The sequence below is a fragment of the Hippopotamus amphibius genome, chromosome 6, assembly GCF_030028045.1.
Source record: "Hippopotamus amphibius kiboko isolate mHipAmp2 chromosome 6, mHipAmp2.hap2, whole genome shotgun sequence".
Taxonomy (NCBI): domain Eukaryota; kingdom Metazoa; phylum Chordata; class Mammalia; order Artiodactyla; family Hippopotamidae; genus Hippopotamus; species Hippopotamus amphibius.
In genome coordinates this window covers 8449982-8470417 of record NC_080191.1, presented here as the reverse complement: position 1 = coordinate 8470417, position 20436 = coordinate 8449982, and the positions used below count along the sequence as shown (strand labels likewise).

Here is a 20436-nt window from a genome sequence, read left to right as displayed (position 1 = left end):
GCCGGAGCCGGGGCGGGGCCGGGGGCGGGGCGGTCGGCGAAGGCCCGGCCTTTCCTCAACTTTGTGCCTGTTGCGGCGGAGGCGGCTGAGAGGGGGGCGGGGACGCGCGGGCGGCCGCCACGAGCGACGAGCTTCGGGGAAAAGGAACGGGGAGCGCACGCCCCGCGTGCCTCGGCCCGGTTCGCCGCCCCCCCCCCGACCCCTTCCGGGACCCCCCGCGCAGGGTCCTCCCGCGCGGTCGTCGCCTCCTGCGGGCGCCCGACTTCACCGCAGACCGCCCTTCCGGGTTGGCGCGCGGCCGGAGCGGGGCGGGCCGGCAGGAGGTCCGGGCAACGCCGGGGTCCGCCCTGGGCCGCGCGCGCTTCCCCGCCCGCCGGAGCGCGGCGGCCACCTGTGCGCAGGGCCCCGAGCCGCGCCGCCCCGCCGCGCGCATCTGTGCCCCGCGCGGCCGTCGCTGAGGAGGCCGCGCGCCCCCGCCATGAAGCCCACCTTCTCCCTGCGACTGCGGGTCTTTAACCTCAACTGCTGGTGAGCGCACCGCCGACCCGCGTCCGGGGCGACCCCGCGGCCCCGCCCGCCCCCGCCGGCGACAGCGCGGCGGCCTTCCTCGCCCCGGGCCCGCGGCCGCGCCCGCAGCGCCCGCTCCCGCCCTGCGCTCTCGTCCCCAGGGGCATCCCCTACCTGAGCAGGCACAGGGCCGACCGCGTGAAGCGCCTGGGAGACTTTCTGAACATGGAGAGCTTTGATCTCGCTCTGCTGGAGGAGGTGGGGCTGCGCGGGGCTGGTGCGCAAGCCCGGCTGGAGGGAGGGCGGCGGGGGCGCTCTCCCCGGGGCCGGGGCCGGGGCCGGGGCCGGGGAGGTACCTCTGCCCCTTCCCTCAGGTGTGGAGTGAGCAGGACTTCCAGTACCTGAGGCACAAACTGCTGCCCACCTACCCAGCAGCGCACTACTTCAGGAGGTGAGAAGCCGGCTGGCCTGCAAGCCTGGGCTCACACCTGGGGGCCCTTGGCCCTGCCAGCCCTTCCCTGTGCTGCCTGCACCCCCCTCCTCCTCCCCTCCCCCCCCCCGGGGCCTCTCTCCCCTCTGGGTGTGGGAGCAGGAAGGCGGAATGAGGAAGATCTAGCTCTTCAGCTCATCAGACTTATTATCAGGCCGTCGTATCGCCGCACAAACGCTGTTGCTTTGAGTTTCGATCTGAGGCGGTGCCAGCAGCAGAGAAAGTAGCTGGGGGAGGAGGAGAGTGCAGGCGGCATAGGGAAGAGCTGGGAGAGCCGGACGCGAGGGAGGGGAAGGAGGCTGGGTGTATCTCTCCCTGCTTTGTAAGGCTGTTCACTGGGACTTGGCTTTCAGCGGCATCATTGGCAGTGGCCTCTGTGTCTTCTCCAAACACCCAATCCAGGAATTCACGCAACATGTCTTCACCCTCAATGGCTACCCCTACATGGTGAGCCTGATCTCTGACCTTTTCCACCTCCCTTCCCCACCGGCCACTAACACATGGTAAAGGAGGTAGCCTTCCTTGGGCTGCAGGCAATGGGCAGAAAGAGGGTCGCGATGCCCTGAGTTCCTGCCCCCTCCTGCCTACAGATCCATCATGGTGACTGGTTCTGTGGGAAGGCTGTCGGGCTGCTGGTGCTCCATCTAAGTGGATTGGTGCTCAATGCCTACGTGACCCATGTGAGTGGAGCCGGCAGTGCTTAAGGCTGGGACAGGCAGCCTGGTCCTGGGAGGGAGAGATGGGACTCCTCTAGCTGGGCTGCCGTGGGGGGAGGTGTGGGGGCAGGATGTCCTAAGGCCAGTAGGCAAGGTTCACACATGTTTTACTAAGCACCATGCCAAGTGACAGACACAAGCTTGATTTACTCCTGCCCATGGGACCCTCCCTCTCATCTGCTGTTACCTCCTCTATCTTGCTCAGCTCCATGCCGAGTACAATCGACAGAAGGACATCTACCTATCACATCGTGTGGCCCAAGCTTGGGAACTGGCCCAGTTCATCCAGTGTGTGAGCCTGGGCTTGACAGGGGAAGTGGGATGGGGTCCAGGGACTGAGGGGTGGCTAAGGCCCCACTTCTAGGGCAGAGCTGTTGAGGGAAGGATGGCTGCCTCACCATCTTGCTTCCTCCAGCCACACATCCAAGAAGGCTGACGTGGTTCTATTGTGTGGGGACCTCAACTTGCACCCAAAAGACCTGGGCTTCCGCCTGCTGAAGGAGTGTACGGGACTGCATGATGCCTATCTGGAGACCCGGGACTTCAAGGTGAGGACCTGCCTGATTATTTCCCCACCTACACCCCCAGCCATCTCCCTCCTCCTAACCCACTGTTCACCTAGGGCCCTGAAGAAGGCTGTACGATGGTACCCGAGAACTGCTATGTCAGCCAGCAGGAGCTGGAGCAGTTTCCCTTGGGCATCCGCATCGACTACGTGCTTTATAAGGTCAGAGCTCTCCCCACAGCATACCGTCCCCCGCCTGTCTCTTCATCTCTCTCCAGCCCGTGCTGATGCTTTGTTCAGCTAGTCTCGTCTTACGTCCCTGGCGACCGAAGAATGGGACAGCCAGGAACTGGTTCTCTGGGAAAGAGGCTCTCAAATAGAGGTTTCTCTCTGGCCCTTTTCCTAGGTGGTGTCTGGACTACACATCTCCTGTAAGACTCTCAGAACTACTACAGGCCGTGACCCTCACAGCGGCACCCCACTCTCTGATCATGAGGCCCTGATGGCTACTCTGTGTGTGAGACACAGCCCCCCCCAGCAAAACCCCAGCCCCACCCATGGTGAGTCATCCCCATCCTTTTCCTTGCCCCTTCCTGACAAGGCAGCCCCTTCACGCAGACCCTCACTCTCCCTCCCCACTGCTCTGCCTTGTTCTAGGACCAACAGAGAGGTCACCGTTGATCAGTGTGCTAAGGGAGGCCTGGACAGAACTGGACCAGGGCATGGCTCAAGCTCGCTGGTGGGCCACTATTGCTGGCTATGTGATTGGTCTAGGGCTTCTTCTCCTGGCGTTGCTGTGTGTCCTGGCGGCTGGAGGAGGGGTCAGGGAAGTTGCTATACTGCTCTGGACCCCCAATGTAGGACTGGTGCTGGGGGTGGGTGCATTCTATCTCTTCCACATGCAGGAGGCCAAGGGCTTGTGTAGGGCCCGCGCTGAGCTCCAGCATGTGCTGGGAAGGGCACGGGAGGCCCAGAACCTGGGCCCAGAGTCCCAGCCAGCCCTGTTTCTGGGGCAGCAGGAGGGGGACAGAGCTGAGGAACAATAAAGCGTGACACTTTTGTGGCTCTGCCTTTTTCCTTGTAAAGGCAGTGATTGAGGCCAAGGGTCAGTGTGATTGTCACAGTGTTGACCTTCAGTCTCCTACACATCTGCCCTCCTTGCACACTCCCCCACCTCCCACCTGTAGACAGCCAAAGTCCTGTTTATGGCAGAAACTTTTTTACTATAAACAGTGAGGCCCTCTCCCAGGCAGCCCAGATGGCACCATCCTGGGATGAGGTGGTCATCCTTACAGAAGAGAAGACAGGCAGCCTCGCCTCTTCTAGCCGTGGGCCCCTGGCCCTGAAGCCAACTCGCTGAGCCTGCGCTCCTCCTGGAAGCGGATGAGGGCATCTCGCTGGTTCACCACGTCCACTAGCTTCCTCAGGACCTGGTCCTCGGCCTGCCGATCTGCATCTGTCTTTAGGGTTTCTGATGGGAGGAGATGAAGCTTAGAGAACAGAATGGGGCAGGGCGGCAGGAGAGGCACCATCTAATCCCAGCCTGTGTGACCTCTACAACCCCAGCTGTCTCCCACTCTGAATTTGGTGTATCAACATTAATGGTTTTCTAGCATTGTTTAGCACCAACACCATTTTTAAAGGAAGTCTTGCATAAAAGCCCAGTTGTGCAGCTGTGATTGAACTGATGGCACAGAGTGGGGGCTTAAAGCCCTATCCTCTGGCTTCGTCCAGTTCAGGGGGCAGTTCAGGCTCAGAGGTGCTCAGACTAGAGGACTGTTGCCTGGGCAGTATCTGAGATCACGAGGCTTGTGCAGGTATCAGCCTCTCCTCACATCACACCCACCTTCCCGGTTCATGTAGGCTCGTAGTTCTTGGTCCAGCTGCCTCTGTTTCTCCTCCAAGTTCAGCTCCTGCACCCTGTGGAGGACAGGGAGAGAAAAGGCACAGGTGTCTAGGGTGGCTGAGGTCTGGCTCACATGCCACTGTCCCCCGCTCCCTCACCCTGACACCCCTCACGTGATCATGAGCTCAGCCTCCTCGGCCACCAGGCTGTTTTTCTTCTGAACGAGATGTAGCAGCTGTTCTAGCCATAGTGCCTTTTGCTGGTCAGGGGAACCTGATAAGAAGGAAGAAGAGGGGCCAGTCAGGCCTCCAACCAGGGTCATAGGAATCATGGCATGAGGAGTAGAGCCTGCTGTGGGCCAGAGCCTGGTGGTTTGGGGGGTTGCTGGGGGTGGAACACAAGGCCAGGAGGCAGAGGTGTCCTCACTTATCCCTCCCGTCTTCACTCACTGCTCTGGCTCCTCAAAGCCAGCTCCAGCTCCACGCCCTTGGCCTCCAGCTCCCTCAGAGCAGCCTCGATCTCATTTTGTCGCCGTTGGATGGCCTGAGGAGTACAAGATGGGGGGCCCAGGAGTCTGCGGATTGCTCAAGAACATTGTCCCGGAGGAGCTCTGATCCTCAGCCTCAGAACTCTGATCCCATCAGAAACTCTAGGCACCCCTAGGCCGTACCTGAGCCTTGCAGAACCGCTTCATCACCTCCTCCTTAGCACGGCGCAGCAGAGTCCGACGCCACGTTGGGTGATTGTTCATGGTGCCTGAGTTCTTAGCCAAGTTCTGCAGAGCCTATGGCAGAGTCAGGTGGATAGGGGTTGGGAAAGCTTCATTTGAAAGGGAGCAGACAGACCCTGGGCTGGAAGTGGGGTAAGTTCTGATAGAAAGGTGGAGGCTTAGAGACATGAAAGAATCAGACTCGGTGAGAAGACATTCAGAGACACGGGGGCTCAGAAGAGGCTCGGTGCTGTGGGTTTCTCCTGGGCAGGGGGCAGGATATATTTTGTGGATGTGTGCTGGCTTGGGCAGAATAGGTGGCCAGTTCCTTCCACTTACCTGTTCCATGTTTAAGTCCAAAGGCACATCTTCCTCTTCCTCTGCTTCCTCTTCACTGGAACAGGGACTGTCTTCTTCCTCCTCCTCCATGGCCACAAGAGCTGAGCAGAGAAGTGGACATGGGCTGGAATCCGCACGACCTCCCTCCCCATTCTCCACATCCCTGTCCAAGAATCCAAATACCACCCACCCCATCTCCACCCTGGGCCAGCAGCTACCTTGAGGGCTCTGGACTGGCACTCCCCAGCCCACAAAGCTTTCCTCCAGGGCCTGGTGGGCCAAGGCGTTACAGCTTCGGGGGGGCTTGGGTGGAGGCTCCATTTCCGGGTCAGGGGTGAGATGAAGGGAGGACAACCGCTGGCGTTCTGGGCTGGAGAGGCGGATCAGCCGACGGGTGGGCTGGCTGGGGCTTGGGACAGGACTGGTCCCCTCCTGGGGGGCCATGGGAGTTGAGGGGCATGATGGCATATTATCCTCACTCTGTGTGGGAAGGTCCTAGAAGAGCCACCGTATGCTCTGGTCAGTGACCTGCCCAGTGTGCGCGGAGGCTGCCCCTTGAGACAAATGTGGGTCCTGGCATTCATTCATTTTCCTTTTACTGAACAGTGTCAGTCAGTGTTTTAGATACTTGGGATACATCAATAAGTACAACAAGACAAAGATCCCTGCCATCATGTAGTTTACACTCTAGTGGCGGACATCCGGTTATCCCAGCAACGTCTGCTGGGCTTGGAGAGCCATTTGCGCTTTCTCACCCCCCATCACACACTTGCGCAGCTTCTACCTGACTCTCAGGGCTTGTGTCGCTGCTGTCCGCTTTGTGGCCTGGCTGGGGCAGGTGCTGGAGGCAGTAGAAATGTCCTGGGAAGGAGGGGAGGAGGTGTCAGGTGTAGGCAGCCCAATGACCAGACACTCAGTTTGTCAGGGAAGGTGGGGGTGACAGGACTCTGCATTTGCTGATGAATTTCTACCAGCCTCCTGGTTTCTCAGAACCCTACATTTGGGGCTTTGGAGGGGAGAGAGGAGATGGAGCTCAGGAGAAGAAAGTGTCATCTTCAGCCTGTTCCCACCTCAGGCCAAGCACCCCGGTTCCCCTCCACCTTCAAGCTCCTGGCCCCCCCAGGCAGGGCCAGACCCAGAGTCCCTCTGAATGCCTCCCAGGCCCACTCACCGTCTCCTGGGTGCTGCCCATAGCCTCCTGGCCATAATGTGGCCTCACAGGTGTGGCAGCAGAAGCAGCTCCGGTGGAAGAAACGGCCGTTGGCGCAGAGGCGTTCCAGGATATAGAGGTGTTCCCCACAGAGTGCACACAGATCCTCCGTGCTGGCCTGCACCGACCCCCAGGCCACAGGTCAGCTGGATCAAAGCCAGCTGCCATTGTTTTTCCCTTCCCCTGAAACACCCCTCCCTGCCCTTCCCAGGCCTCTGCCTGCAGACAGGGCCTCTGTTCTCACCTCCTGGTGTTGGGATGGGGGTGTCACTAGTACATCTGGCTCTGGGACAGGTGGCTCCTCAGTACTTGGGGTCTCAGCCTCTACCTGAAAAGGTAAGTGCTCAGGCCCAGAGATAATGGGCAGGACCAGCTGGGGAGTCTGTGTGTGCAGATGAAGAGAAAGGAGTGAGAGGGAGTGAGACTAGAAAGCACAACTGGACTAGGGGGTTGCAAGGAGCTGGGGTGTCGAGCAAGACCTGGGGGGACAGGCCATGGGAAAGGGTATCTCGGGGAAGGGACTGTCCAGCCCCTGTGTGCATTACCTCCAGGCGAGGCTTCTTGCCACCAGCATCCTCCCCATTTTCCTGCAACAAGTCCCTTATTCTGAGCATGGGCTCTGAGCCCCCAGTTCTCCCCTTCCCCTACTCTGAACATAATCCTCATCACCCCAGGGATTCCCCACAAGGAGCCCACTGCCCAGCCCAGCCCCATCCAGACTCCCCACCTGGGCCCGCGTCCGTTGCAGGGTCCTCTGCAGTTTGCCAAGGAACAGCACAGCGCTGGCAGTGCCCATGGAGCCGTGGCTGACTGGGCCTGCTGGGAGAATCAGGGTAGATGGGGGGCTGACACTGTACCCCCAGAACAGACAGGTAATGCGCCGGCCCAGCAGAATAAAGGACACCTCTCCCAGGCTGTCCCTTAGAGGGCGCACTCTCTCCCTCTCCTTCCCTCTCTCTCACACACACCCTCCCCCCGCCCCACCCTGTCCCGCCCGCCTGCCCTCCAGGTCACCTGGGTTGTGAGGTGTGCTCCTGAAGGCACTATGGAAGTGGCTGAGGTAAGCGATAAGGCCCAGTGGGTCACTCCCTGCCACCATGGCCTGGGCGGACACCACCGGTGCGATGCCCAGCTCGTGCTCTGCCATCCTCAGCGCCCAAGAAGTGGCCTCCAGAGCCCCCACTCCCTGCAGGCCTGAGGGCTCCCTGTGGGGCATCGGGGAGAGAGGCCGATGGCAGCCCAGAACCTGCCCCATGCAAGGGGCAGAGGGCAGAAGGGGAGGGACATCGGGACAGGGAAGAGAGGGCATAAAGGGTTTTTATTCTGTCCGCTACACACCCCACCACCCCCTAAGGATAATGGCTTCTGGCCTTGGGGGGTTTCTACCACTCACAAAACTCCCTACTGAATGCATGTGATGCTCGTGGGCGGGCAGGCAGGCAGGAATGCTCTCTCTAGGGAAGGGAAGTGACTAGAACAGGATTATTGGCGCTGGGACACAGCTGAGCGTGCTACCTCCTACACAGCAGCCCCCCCCCCTTCCACGCTGCCTGGAGAGGGAGGGGCAGAGGCATGAAAGAGAGGGATGGTCTATAAGGGACCCTCCCCCACCCCAAGCCCAATTCGTGACTCACAGTAGGCTGGGCTGCAGCCGGTGCACGAGGGCACACAGAGCCAGCCCATCAGCCCAGGAGGAAGACAGGTCAGTGACGTGGACACCTGGGTACCCAGCCGTCTGCTCCTGGCACCAGTGTAGCAGCTCTTCCTGGGTGCCCACCGACCCTGGGAGAGGAGGCTGTACTCAAGGTCCCGTGGCTCGCAAACAGAGCCCAGCTGCTGGGTGTGGGGTCTATATGGGAGGTGGAGGCAGGGGCCCACCTATACTGGCACCAGCCTAACACTGCCAGCAGCACCTCCTTCATCTCAATTTTCTCATTTGAAAAAGTGTTTTGGGGACTAAAGTAGGGAATGAATAGGGTGAAATCACTGCTAGCCACAGAGAAGGCAGCGGGCTATGAACTGAGGGGCAAGGGAGGCCCAGAGGCTAAAAGGAGAGGCAGATTTGGGGTCTGCAAGGCAGAAAGGGGCAGAGCAGCTGAGAGCAGTGCAGCATGGCTGCCATCCCGCGGCTGCGTTAACAGCGGTTGCGGAAGTGCGGAGATACTCCATGGGGGCTGGCAGACAGCTGCTGAGCCCCCACTGCCCTGCACGCTCCGGGACGCCCCAACCTCCCCACCATCCAGCAGCGCTCCAGCACCGTGCTCCAGCTGCCAGTGGCTCCAGCTGTGCTGATCACTGGTGCCTGTGCCTCGCTGCTTGGTAAATATTTTGGACATGGCCCTGGAGGAGGGCCTGCTCACCAGCGGCGGGCTTTCCCGAGTCTGTCTTGTCATTCATTCTCCGCACAGGCTCCTTGGCCTCCACGTCATACAGGTCTCGCACCTAAGGCAGCCCCTTTCAGGTCTCTAGGCAGGCGGACCACACCCCACCCTCAGTCCATGGGGGAGGGGCGGCCTGGGTGGGACTCACCCAGAGGGCCAGTGACTAGGCAGACCAGGAGTGGGGGACCTGGAGCGGGGGAGCTGACCTGGGGCGTCTTGGGTGGGGGTGGGGGTGTGCCAGGGGTTCTGACCTGGCTGGGGCTCACAGCCCGGAGGTTCAGGTTGGGATAGCGTGTGGCTGGGTCCAGCCCATACTGGGCCACATTGCGGTGCATGTTTTCTGGGGATGTCTGTGACAGGAGCTGGTACAAGCTCTCTCTGGGGAAACAAGAGTGGGGGACGGGCACAAGTGGGCAGGCATCCTCAGCACCCACCCCTCAAGAACTGCCAGACCTTTGTTTTCTTCTCTTTCACCCTGCCCCCATCTACTCACCCAGCATCCCCGACCCTATGCCCTCCCCACCCCGCCCCACCTCCAGCCTCACCGCTCTGCCAACACCTCTAGGGGCCCAGTGCCCTCTGCCCACCGCTTCACCATCCAGGCGGCATCAAAGGCTGCCAAGAAGCCCCGGGCCACTCCAGTGCCCAGGGGCCAGAAGGGCTGCAGGGTCAGAAGGACAGGAAACAGCTCAATGAGGATCCAACAGGGGTGCCCAAGCCCAGATGCCCCCAGGGCCACAGCAGAAGGGGCCCTGACACCATTAAGCCACCCTCCGCACCGCCTTACAATAAGCAAACCTTTTTTTACCCCCTCCTTCCCATGAAACCACTTCCTCCCCCAACCAGGGAATCCCTATGGCTCCTTACAAGGAGTCCAGAGAGGTCCTCCCCAGTCAAGGAACATTGACCCCTCACCTCCACCAGGCAGTCCCCGACCAGCCCCAGCAACAGGCGGGCGCCGTGCTTCTCCTGCACCCGAGCAGAGCTCTCAGCCCGCATCATGCTTGTGAAGTCAAAGGCAGAGACATCAGGCCGCCCATGGGCGTCCTGGGCAAACTCCAGCTTCCCGAGCTTGCCGTTGGTGGCAAAGTCCGCAGCTGCCCGAGCAAAGCGCTGCAAAGCCTCGGGCACCACATTGGTGCTGCCCAGCAGCCGGTTGGTCTCCGGCCAGTCCTATGTGGCCAATAGATCAGAACCAGCAGGGTCAACTGGGCCATCCCATCCCCTCAGGTGGAGAAGGTACACATCCTGAGGCCCCAGGAATAGGCTTCCCCAGACTATACAGCAGTTGAAGGCTGAGCTGGGAGTACAGTTTGAACATCCTGCCTCCCACACTCGAGCCCCTTCCTCAACTCAGCCTGCCGCTGGGGGCCCTGGGTCCTGGGCCCCATCCTGCCTCCCACACTCAAGCCCCTTCCTCAACTCAGCCTGCCGCTGGGGGCCCCGGGCCCCGGGCCCCATCCTGCCTCTGGTGCCCAGTATCATTACTGTTACCATATACCTGCTTTGGACAAGTCACTGAACTTCTCAGAGCCTGTTTTCCCATCATTTAGAGATAACACTCCTAAACTCTCAAGGTACTCAGGTGAATTAGGTGAGAAAATGCACATAAAGCTCTCAACACAGCACCTATCACACAGTAGGCGTTTAACTAGTTCATTCAGCAAATACTTTCAGGGTGCTTACTACATCACAGCAGGCGCCATTCTAGGCACTGGGAACCGTCAGCAAGCAAGAGACAGACAAAACCCCTGCCCTCATGGAGCTTACACTGTGCAGTCCTGTGGTTGGTATAAAGTGTTTAGCCCATAATATGATTCAGGCTGCCATGTACGTCTCGGAGGAGAAGAGCTTATTGAGGTGGGGGAAGTGCCATCCCCCCACACCCATGGGGAGACCACATCCAGGCCTGGCCCCTACCTCCCAGGGCCCACACCCAGCCCCTCCCTGCCTGGGGCCCAGGCCCCACCTGACGCAGCACCCCCAGCCGTAGCAGGCACTGCTTCTTGGCTGTCATCACAAAGTAGTGGGTGTCATCCTTATAGTACACGATATTCTCCAGGTCAATGCCTGTGGGAATGGGGCAGGGTGCAAGGGGATGTGTCTCCTCCTTATTATGTGTCACCTCTCCAAATATCCCAGACATGCTTGACCCCTGCGAGCTGGGATCGCAGCTTAGCCTGCAGTGGGCACCCCCACCCACACATGAGTTCTGGTGGCACAATGGACCATCTGTCCCAGGCCCAGGAGGCCTAAAGATGTGGAGCAAAGAGAGAAATTTGGGTGGGGTGGCAGCTGGGAGACATGCATCATATGGTCACATGCTTGCAGAGGACAGCCTGGCTTCTCCAACTAGGATGTGCACACTCCAGGGGCCACGGCAGTGCGAAGCCACCGTAAAGATAGGGCATCTTCTGGAAGAACCACTTTCATTTTGAATTTATATTGTTTTTGTATTAAAGCATATGTAAAGAAGCACAAAGCAAAATCCCATGCATTTTGTGAGAGATTTCTAAGACTTGTCATGCTGCGTGGCCAAGTGGGGCTGTGCCTGCTGAATCCCTGGGGGCTCAGGTTCTTTGCTGCCAAGACCACAAAGGTGGAAAAATGTGGGTTTCCTTGGATTGTGGACAGGTCTGAGAGGGAGAGGCAGGAGCCAGGCCAAGTCAGGCACGTGGCGGGGAAACACTGTGAGAGGGGCCCTGACCTGTGGCTTTGAGCAGGCTCTGGAAGAAGCTCTGGTTGTAGATCCTGGCCACGCCGCTGATCTCAGGCACCTGGGTCTCTTCCACAGTGCGTCCATTCACAAAGTTGGCCGTGATGCCAATGGCCAGTTTGCCGCGCATTTCCCGCACTGTGAAGCCTAGAGGTGGGGATGAGGGTAGTGGCAGGAGGACGAGGGGTATAACAGCCTAGAAAGGCCCACAAGAAGCTCAAGATACTGGCTCCTTCGAGGGAAGGGATCACTCACCTTCAGGGACGAATTTACCTCCAGCCGCAGAGATGAGGACATCAAATTCATAGCTGGCCAGCTGGGCTGGGGGGCTGGGCTGGAGCTGGGCACGCCAACCACTCCCTGGGGCAGAGGGTGTGAGTGGCACAAAGGTGTGGAAATCTGAAGGGGCCCCTCTATTCTCAGGACAATCCAGTTAAATAATTAAATGAATGTCTAAAGGGCTTTATGGTTTAGAAAGCAATGACACGTTGTCTATCAAATTGCACCTTCACAGCAGCCATGGAAAGTAGGTCAGCAAAGAAATACTTTACATGTTACAGATGTTAAAAAGTAGGCTCAGTGGGGTTTGTGTACGGCCACACTCCCAGAGAGGGAGACTCGGCTGGCTCCCAACCCCGCCCTTTTTCTTCCACAAGGCCAGGATGTCCTTGGCAGATGGGGGTTCTCAGGAGCAGAGAAGTACCTACCCTTTTTGAGAGGGGGCTGAAGGCCAGTGAAAGTGACACCCCAGTGAATTTCTACTCCCAGCAGTAATGCCACTTTCAACAAAAGCAGCTGAAGCTGTCGGATGCCTGGAAGGGAGAGAACGTTAGGAACAGGGACCCCAGGATGCCACAGCCTCCCCAGGCACCAGTGGGTACCCTGGTCAGAGCTGGAGAAGGTCTTAGAGATCACTCAGTCCAACTGCCCGTTTTACAGGTGTGGGACCTGAGTCCTGAAAGCTACCTGGCTGAAGTGAACCTTGTCCACCCTGCCTCTTGGCTGGCCCAGCAGTCCCCCCACCCTCCCCCACTGGTCTGTCTCTAGGCCCAGGCTCACCCGCCCCTCCAGGCCACCACGTGGTGCTCACTGATGTGGTCCAGGGAGCCTGTGCAGAAGCGCCCATAGAACTTCTTGGCGCCGAGTGCCCGAAGGTCATGGATGGTGAAGGGCCAGAGGTGGAGCACATTGTGGCGAGAGAACTTGGTGCGCTTTTCCACCAGCACCACTTGGGCCCCAAGCATCGCCAGCTCCGCAGCAGCCCGCAGCCCACAAGGTCCCGCACCCACTACCAGGCACTGCGAACACACAAGGCAGCATGGCATGGCATCCGGCCCCCTCCCCTGACTCCTCCCACTCTCCAAGCCACAGCACTGCGTACCCACCTTGGTGCTGCTGCAGGCCCGGCCCTGCTGGTAGACAGGCTGGCTTGCTCTCTTGTCCAGCTTGGCCCACAGTGACTTGGCACTCCAGTAGTTGAGCTGGGCCTTGATCTTGTGGTACTGGGGCAGCCCCCCGCCGGGCTCCAGCCCCAGGGCCCTGCATAGCCCCTGGAAACTGCTCAGCACATCCTGGCACAGCTGGGCCTGCAGGAAGCTCTCAAAGTGGGCATGCGCTGGGTTGGTGGAGGTGGGTGAGGCCATGGAGACCCCTGGGACTCCCAGGGAGGGGCAGAGGCACGTGGCTGCTGCAGAGAAGGAAGGAGGAGAAGGGAGGAGGCTGGAGAAAGGAGGAAGGGAAAAGGAAGGGGAGGAGAAGAAAGTCTGGTATTCATTCCCAGGGAGCTCTGGGTCCCACCCTGATTGGCTCTGCTCCTCTCTGCCAGCTGCTCCAGAAACAACTGCAATCCCTTCCACTCCAAGTGAAATTTGCCAACTTTGGAAAGGAAGCATCATCAATCCAGGGCACACAGAAAGCCAGGGGGCCTCTAGCTCAGCCTTCTTGCCCAGGGATCTCCAAGCCCTACTCCATCGCTGCGGCCCTGGGGACAGGAATTCTCGCCCTGCCTTCTCGAGGCCCTGGGAGCAGGGCATAGGGAATTTCTCAGGTGTGAAGAGGGCAGGATGCCCAGGAAGAGTGCTTTCTGTGCAGTAGAGACAGGGACAGATCCCATACCTGCAACCCAGCTGCCAGGCACACGTACTGCCCCGTCTCACCCCATGCCTCTCTGTGCCCAGCACCCCTCGACGGACTCAGTGCCACACTGGGTGTGGAGTGTATCGTGCCAGGGGCAAAGTTTTCCTCCTTAGCAACTCGTGATTGCCTCCCGAGGGGGAGGAGACGTCTCTAACTCCGTAGGTTCCACTTCCCACCACAAAACTACCTTAACGAGCAGCCCCAGGATGTTGCATCTGACAGACACACACAGCTGGGCCTATTTCTGACTCACTGTGGTCAAGATACTTCCCTTGTGACTTGCCACTGCTCCAGTGGGCCACAACACGGTTGGGGGATTGGGGGGCGACAGGGCAGCAGGATTCGCCCCTCCCAGCTTCCTCTCATTCCCATCGATGCTCCACCCCATCCCTGATGCTCTCCCAGGAATCTCCTGAGACAAGGCCTCCCTTTGTCCCCTTCTCCCTCGCTCAGGCCCCCACGCAACTTGAGGGGTGTTGGAGAGAGCCTTCTCATGCCGGGACCAGGAGGAATCAGAGGGTACAGGGATGTGGTTGCCCACGCGGGGAGTTAGGGAAGGTGGGTGACACTGATGTAGGGAGATCCTTGGGCTGATACCCCTGACCCCGCTCGGTCGCCCCACCGGCCCCAGGCCGAGACAGGAGATTAAAATCGCCACCGCAGGTCACCTGTACGGGGGCAGACAGAACATCAGGAAGGGCAAAGGTTTCTCTTGGGGGGTGGGAAGCAGGAAGACAGTGCACTGGGGAGAGGGGCGACCCAACCTGGAAACAACAGGACAAAGGCTGTGCGACGGGTGGACCGGTCTGGAAGGATGGAGAGGGAGCTGGACCACTGGCAGCGGGGGTCGGGGGTTCTCGCCCTCTGGACCGTAAAGTTTAGAGAGGGGCTGAGCAGGGCAGAGGTGCAGAGAGAAGCGCCGGACCGGCCAGGCAGAATTCAGGAGTGCCTCAGGCCACATATCGCCGGAGGCGCGTGCCGACCCGCACCCGGGGCCCCCGCGGGCGGGGGGCGCACATTTGGCGCAGCTGAGCAACTTACCGGGGGTGGGGGGGGGCGCTCGGGAGCCCGTAGGGGCCGCTTCCTGCCAGGCGAGCGTCCCAGTCCGGCGGGTTGGGGGAAGGAGACAGAAGAAGGGACGTGGAGGAGGTGGGGGAGGCCTGGACCGAAAGCCGGGCCGGGCGCGCAGGATCCGGGAGTCTAGCTGGGTGTGGGCTTCGGCGCAGGGCGCGGGGCTCGCAGAGGCTTTATTCGCGCCTCATTAGCATCTCATTACCCGGCGGTTCCCGGCTGGGGGCGGCCCGGCGCCCGCCCCGCTGCAGGGTGGTGTCCGAGGGCGTGGCGCCGCAGACGCGGCGTTCCGCTCGGGGGCGGAAGGCCCGGGCCCCGCCTGCCGGGGGCCGAGGAGCCGAGGGTCGGCGGCGCCCGGAGTCCGACCGCGCGCCCGTGGCCTCCGGCTCCATCCCGGAGTCTGCGCCCGAAAGCTGGCCCTTCCCCGGTGGGGGAGGCCACCCTCCCTTGCGCGGTACCTACTGCGCGGCCGCCTCTGAGAACTGGGCGGAGAGGACGCTCGGACTGGGCGAGAAGTTTGCAGAAGCTGTGGGATCCGTGGTAGCGCCGGAGCATCTGCGTCCTCTTCACCTCTCCTACCGGGATTTCCACGGCCAGGCTGCCCCACGATGGATCCTAGCTCGGGGGCCGCCTCCCCTGCAACCAGTCTGCTCCTAGACCCGGGCTGAGGCCAACGGGCACGGATTCGGAGTCCTGGAAACTCGGCAATCTGCAGCTTCCACTGCGGCAGAAGTGAGCGGGCAAGAAGCTCTTGGGGGTGGGGGTGGGGGTATTAGAGCACTACTAAGACTGGCGGAAGTGGGGAGGGTGTGGCCTAGAGGCTAGGTCCCCAAGATTCAAGAATGCCTTTAAGAAAGGACCCACAGAGCTGTCAGTACTGAAAAGAGAAACCTTTGGGATCAACTTCCTCTTATTCCTGATAAGGAAACAGCTGAATGTGAAGGCACTCTTTCAAGGTCATTGAACTAGTTAATATTAATAAAACATCAATTCTCATTTATTAAGCGTCTACTATGAATATTACCTTAACCTCAGTGATCACACGAGTCCCATTTTATTGAAAAGGAAACCGAGGGTCACAGAGGTTCTGTAACCTGCAACAAAGTTACACAGCAAGTGGCAGAACTGGTGTGAAACCCAGGTCTATCTGGACTCCACTACACCCGTGTTGATCCAATGTGACAAATGAAAGGCTGGCATCTTAAGAAGCTGTTTCTTACAAAACAGAGGAATGAATGGGAGGGTCCTCTCCTTAAGATCCAGGGACAGAAAAGAGCTGGGTACCCTATGGCTCTCCCCATCTCTGTTCTCGCTTTGCATTTCGTCTGGAAACCCTCTGAGACCCGATAAGACCTGCAAACTCACTGCTCCCAGCTTGAGCTGGGAAGCTGGCAGGGAAGGGGCAGGGAATTCAGCCAGGTCAGGCTCAGGAAAATAGGGCAGCCTCCCAGTTGGGCCCATTCTGGCTCTGGAGTATGACTAGTCATTTGGCTTGAAATCAATTTGCCAAATATCAGACACACCCATATTTAAATACCTAGTGTAAGAAGGCTTCTAAAGTCCACTCTGAATGATTACCAGGGTTTTAGAATCACTCATTTGCCTGTCATTAACTGATGGTAAAAAAGCAGCTGCTCTGACTTAGTGGATTAGCAGAGGCCTGGCAGGGTCTGGCCCTTGACTCAATGACTTACGGTCTCTGCCAGACAGGGTTATGTGGTTCTCTGAATGGCAGAGGGTAAAATTTGTCTTTAAAAAAGATCACAGAACAATAATGACTTCATCGAAGCTTAAAAAACGGCTGACTTGGAGTTTCACTTTATACTAATGAAAGCTACACAGTGGAGCAAAGAGCGATGGGGAATATATTGGTCTGTAATCTAGAAGATCTGGCCAGACGCCAGCCTTGCTACACATGAGCTTAAGGAACCTTGAGAAGTCACCAACCACCATGCTGCAGTCTCAACTCTACCTGGAGGCAGTTTAATTAAAACTCAACCTCTTCAACCCATTTGGATTCTAAAATCCTATTACTCAATGTTGGTGGCTCGAAGAAATGTGTTGGGTCTAGAAGGCCTGAAACAAAGTTCTGTTTAGACTTTAAAAAAAAGAATGACCTCCAATAAAGCTAAAAGAGTAAATTATTACTTATCTACAAGTGTGCCTCTTCTTAATTAGAGTCTTACTTGAGTCATGACCCACCTTATATGTGTATGTGAAACTAACAATACTGGCACAAACACATGGGCTAATTCATATTGGGTCAAACAAGTGGTTGATACATGAAAATTCAGTTTGGTTTTTTTGGCCGCGCAGCACGGCTTGTGGGAATCTTAGTTCCCTGACAGGGATCGAACCTGGGCCCTTGGCAGTGGAAGTGACGAGGTTCTCACCACTGAACTGACAGGGAATTCCACAAAAAGTCAGTTTTAAAAGAATCCCATTCTAATGTTTTTCCAAATAATCACGCCAGCAGTGGCCTAGGGCAAAAACCTGAGCCATTAAAACAGGATCCCTTTCCTCTAATCCACACCATGTCTGTCTTCCTGCAGAGCCATCCTTACTTCATCTCCTAACCTTTCATCTCCTGAGCCTGGAGTCATAAACTAGATCCCTAGCACTACAGGTGACGGTTCTAGGCCACCCTAGGCCACCTACAGCTTTACACCTGTAGGTCAGTGTGTTCAAATACCACACCCATAGTCCTGGATCAGGAGCCATGGCTGCAGTGTAACCAGGCAGACACAGCTCCTAATGTAAAAATAATTATCAACTGAGTCCAAAGTGTAGCGTGCTGTGGACAGATATGAAAGCGTGGCTTGACTGAGATTAGAGGGTCAGGGAGGATTAGAGGGTGAGGAAGCGATACTTGCACAGAATTCTGACAGATGTGCAGACATTAGTGAGATAGCGAGTAGGAAACCTTTCAAGACTAAGAAACTGCCTGCCTTAAAACCTAAGGCAGGAAGTTGCTGGGTACGTTTGGGGAACAGCAAGGAAGACGTGTGGCTGGAAGTGAGAATGGGGAAGAGACCCAAGAGGAAGATGGGTTGGGGATTTTATTCCGAGTGCAGTGGGAAACTGCAGAAAGACTGTAAGCAGAGCCAACAATCATATTTGTGTTAATAACACAACATCCATGCACTTAGCAAGGTCCTGGAGGGTGAGGGGAGAGGAAGAAAGGCAGGCCTTGGCAGGAATCCAGGCAAGATGATATGGCATCGTGTAGCAGTTGGGACTGAGAAGCGGATGGACTCAAAATATAGTTTGAAGTGAAACTGACATAACTTGATGATGGATTGGGAGTGGGGAGTGAGGAAGGACCTATCACGAATGACTCCCAGCTTTCTCTCTTGGCTAAGAGTGAGTGAATTGAAAATTTTGATTTTTCATTCTTTCTTACTCTTCTCTGAAACTTTAACCTCTATATGCTGCTTTTTATTCAAGTACCTTCCCCAGAAGTCAAAGCATGATGATTTCATAGATTCCAAGATAACACAAGGGACAAAGATTAAGAATTCAAATAGGTTCAGGATCTATTTAAATACTTTCCCATATTTTTGTTATGAGTACTTTCATATTTCAGACATTAAGATTATAGGAAAATCTGTCTAGAAGCCACTTAATCATACTAGAATTATCTATGAGAGGTAGATTTTTTAAAATGTAGACATTCTTGTTTATAACCCTAATTTAGCCTAAGGAAGCTTCAGTTTAACTTTCCATCTAACAAGGATAAAATACAAATGAACTAAAACCAAGAGCCAAACTATTCTTTTGGAAAATCTTCAAATCCATATTTTAAATGATCTAATATGGATATTAAGAATTCAAAATAAATAATAAATCCATGCTCTAAGACCAAGGAAGTTCCCTGACTTCTGTTCAAATTTTTCCCTTTCTATGTCACATTGGATATAGTATTTTTCACTTACATTAAAAAAGAAAAAAGCTAAGATCTCTTGCTAATGTTACCTAAACTTATTCAAGTTCCTACCCTTTGTGTTGAGAATGCAATCAAATGAGCTTTAGTATAAAAGCTATCCTACTGTGGTACATTTCCAGTAAGAATGGTATTTATATTCCAGTCAACTTAAGTGTTTGTTGCTTAATTATGTGTAAAGAATTTGAAAGCAAGATAAACTATCGCAGTGACATTCCAGCTTCTTTTAGAGGTCATTCCTTTATACCCACTGTTTACAAAAGGCAAAGGGAATTTTTTTTTTTAGAGGTAATTCCTCCAAACCAAACCAAGACAAAGTATTTTCTTTCAGTTCTTGAGAATTTAGGCTTATTTTAGTTTGGAAACTGAGGATGAAGATTTACCTTAATACTTATAAATAAGGGTAGCAAAAATAAAGTGAATGTGCCCTAAATACAAAATACCCTCAGTCAAAAGTGTGAAAAAAATTCAAACAGAAGTTCAGGTTAAGACATTTTCACTTTAGTAGTAACTTTCATCCAATTGGTGAATTTCAATTAAGCTTTAAATGAATAGTAATAAAATACTAACATAAGTATTATTAATATGGTAGTTACTGCAGTTCTGTAGAAAAACTAACTTTTACTATTGTTTTATGTAAAAAGCTTATGATTGTATGCTAAAATTTCAGACACAGGCCCTCAATTTTACTCAAAAAGGTTCTATTATCAATACATTAAGCAGATCATATGTAAAGAGAAATCCAGCTTAGTTTCAAAAGGCTGATGGTATTAAGCCCATCTGGTAGGGACAGCTAGCCCTGTGCCCCAGTTCCAGCTCTGCCACTTACTGTGTGACCTCAGGCAATGGACTTCATCTGTTAGGGGCCTCAGTGTTCTCATCTGTAAAACAGGCATCATGATATTACTTACTTCATAGCAATGTCATGAAAATTAAGTAAAATAAGATTGGGCTTCAAATGGGTTACAGGTGTGTCCCAGATCCTGCTTCCCTCCTCACTCCAGCTGTCAGTTGTTACTGGCTGAACTGTGTCTCCCCCCACCCTCTACCAAATTCATGTTGATGTCCTCACCCCCAGTACCTCAGAATGTGGCTGTTTGGAGACAGGGCCTTTAAAGAGGTAACTAGTTAAAATGTGGTTACTGGGGTATGCCCTAATCCAATATGAGGGGTGTCCTTATAAGGAAATCAGGACAGAGAGGAAGAGCATGTGAAGTCACAGGGAGAAAAGGATGGCTAGGAGGCCTCAGAAGAAACCAATCCTGCCAACACCTTGATCTTAGGTTTTCAGCCTCTGGAATTGTGAGAAAATAAATTTCTGTCATTTAGGCCACCCAGTCTGTGGTATTTGTTATAGCAGCCCTACTTAGCAAACTAATATGCCAGTCATGGCCAGAGGTACCTGGTGTCCTCTAACTGAAGCGTACTGTTGTAAGTCCTTTTTGTGCACCACGATATGGAAAAGGTTTCAGAAGCCCTAAGATACAGACCTAACACACCTGGCTTTCCTCCTGGCCTACAGTAAAGACTCAGTATGTGCCAGATATTGTTATTATTCCAATCTATATGAAAACCTAGGTGTAAGCATGTATAATGAGACTCTCATGTTCTTCAGCATCATTTAACTGGTTGCTCACATTTACAACACAAGAACCAAATGCAGAAAAATACACACAGGAGAGGCAAAAAGAGGAGTCTCAAGAAACACAGGGGCAAACACAGGAACAGCTCATTTTGATGGCAAGAGCTCAAGTCTTCCCAGGGCTAGCCTGCTACTAAGACAAAACCAGAGATTCACCTTCAAAAGTGACAAGGTCATTTCAGCAGTCTGAACGCGTAATAGTCTACGAATCCCTAAGAAGTACAA

At 55.5% G+C, this 20436-nt stretch overlaps 4 protein-coding genes across 13 annotated transcripts in view; 1 reads left to right on the top strand and 3 right to left on the bottom strand.

The window, feature by feature from the left end:
* PPIL6 (peptidylprolyl isomerase like 6) overlaps positions 1 to 1052 on the bottom strand; it is a 33992-nt gene extending 32940 nt beyond the window's left edge. The window contains exon 1 of the mRNA XM_057737694.1: positions 682 to 1052. The gene's annotated coding sequence lies outside the window, so the exon portion shown is untranslated. The remainder of the gene's footprint in view (positions 1 to 681) is intronic.
* Positions 69 to 3281, top strand: SMPD2 (sphingomyelin phosphodiesterase 2). 2 transcript variants are annotated; one of them, XM_057737692.1, is made up of 10 exons: positions 71 to 528; positions 669 to 765; positions 882 to 958; positions 1351 to 1444; positions 1588 to 1677; positions 1919 to 2001; positions 2129 to 2261; positions 2336 to 2440; positions 2625 to 2778; positions 2876 to 3281. In XM_057737692.1, exons 1-10 carry the CDS (start codon positions 479 to 481, stop codon positions 3262 to 3264), a joined length of 1272 nt encoding a protein of 423 aa, XP_057593675.1. In that variant the 5' UTR covers positions 71 to 478; the 3' UTR covers positions 3265 to 3281. The 2 variants fall into 2 exon arrangements, with proteins under 2 accessions (XP_057593676.1, XP_057593675.1); XM_057737693.1 differs by lacking the exon at positions 1588 to 1677 and having other exon boundaries at positions 69 to 528.
* Positions 3282 to 3420: 139 nt separating this feature from the next.
* On the bottom strand, positions 3421 to 14782 carry MICAL1 (microtubule associated monooxygenase, calponin and LIM domain containing 1). Of its 9 annotated transcripts, none has more exons than XM_057737685.1 (25): positions 14597 to 14782; positions 12805 to 13106; positions 12510 to 12717; positions 12127 to 12231; positions 11675 to 11779; positions 11411 to 11566; positions 10673 to 10773; positions 9619 to 9876; positions 9249 to 9364; positions 8955 to 9081; positions 8683 to 8764; positions 7957 to 8104; positions 7337 to 7527; positions 7050 to 7141; positions 6868 to 6909; positions 6567 to 6650; positions 6284 to 6440; positions 5897 to 5973; positions 5331 to 5607; positions 5113 to 5213; positions 4735 to 4848; positions 4514 to 4607; positions 4238 to 4337; positions 4065 to 4138; positions 3421 to 3689 (listed from the first exon to the last, which is right to left on the bottom strand). In XM_057737685.1, exons 2-25 carry the CDS (start codon positions 13060 to 13062, stop codon positions 3541 to 3543), a joined length of 3216 nt encoding a protein of 1071 aa, XP_057593668.1. In that variant the 5' UTR covers positions 13063 to 13106; positions 14597 to 14782; the 3' UTR covers positions 3421 to 3540. The 9 variants fall into 9 exon arrangements, with proteins under 9 accessions (XP_057593668.1, XP_057593667.1, XP_057593662.1 ...); XM_057737684.1 differs by having other exon boundaries at positions 12805 to 13138; positions 14597 to 14781; XM_057737679.1 differs by lacking the exon at positions 14597 to 14782 and having other exon boundaries at positions 7050 to 7138; positions 12805 to 13195.
* Positions 14220 to 15946, bottom strand: LOC130854852 (basic salivary proline-rich protein 1-like). Its single transcript, XM_057737737.1, has 3 exons — positions 15911 to 15946; positions 14832 to 15347; positions 14220 to 14759 (listed from the first exon to the last, which is right to left on the bottom strand). The coding sequence occupies exons 1-3, from the start codon at positions 15944 to 15946 to the stop codon at positions 14220 to 14222; spliced, it is 1092 nt and encodes a 363-aa protein (XP_057593720.1).
* Positions 15947 to 20436: the final 4490 nt, after the last annotated feature.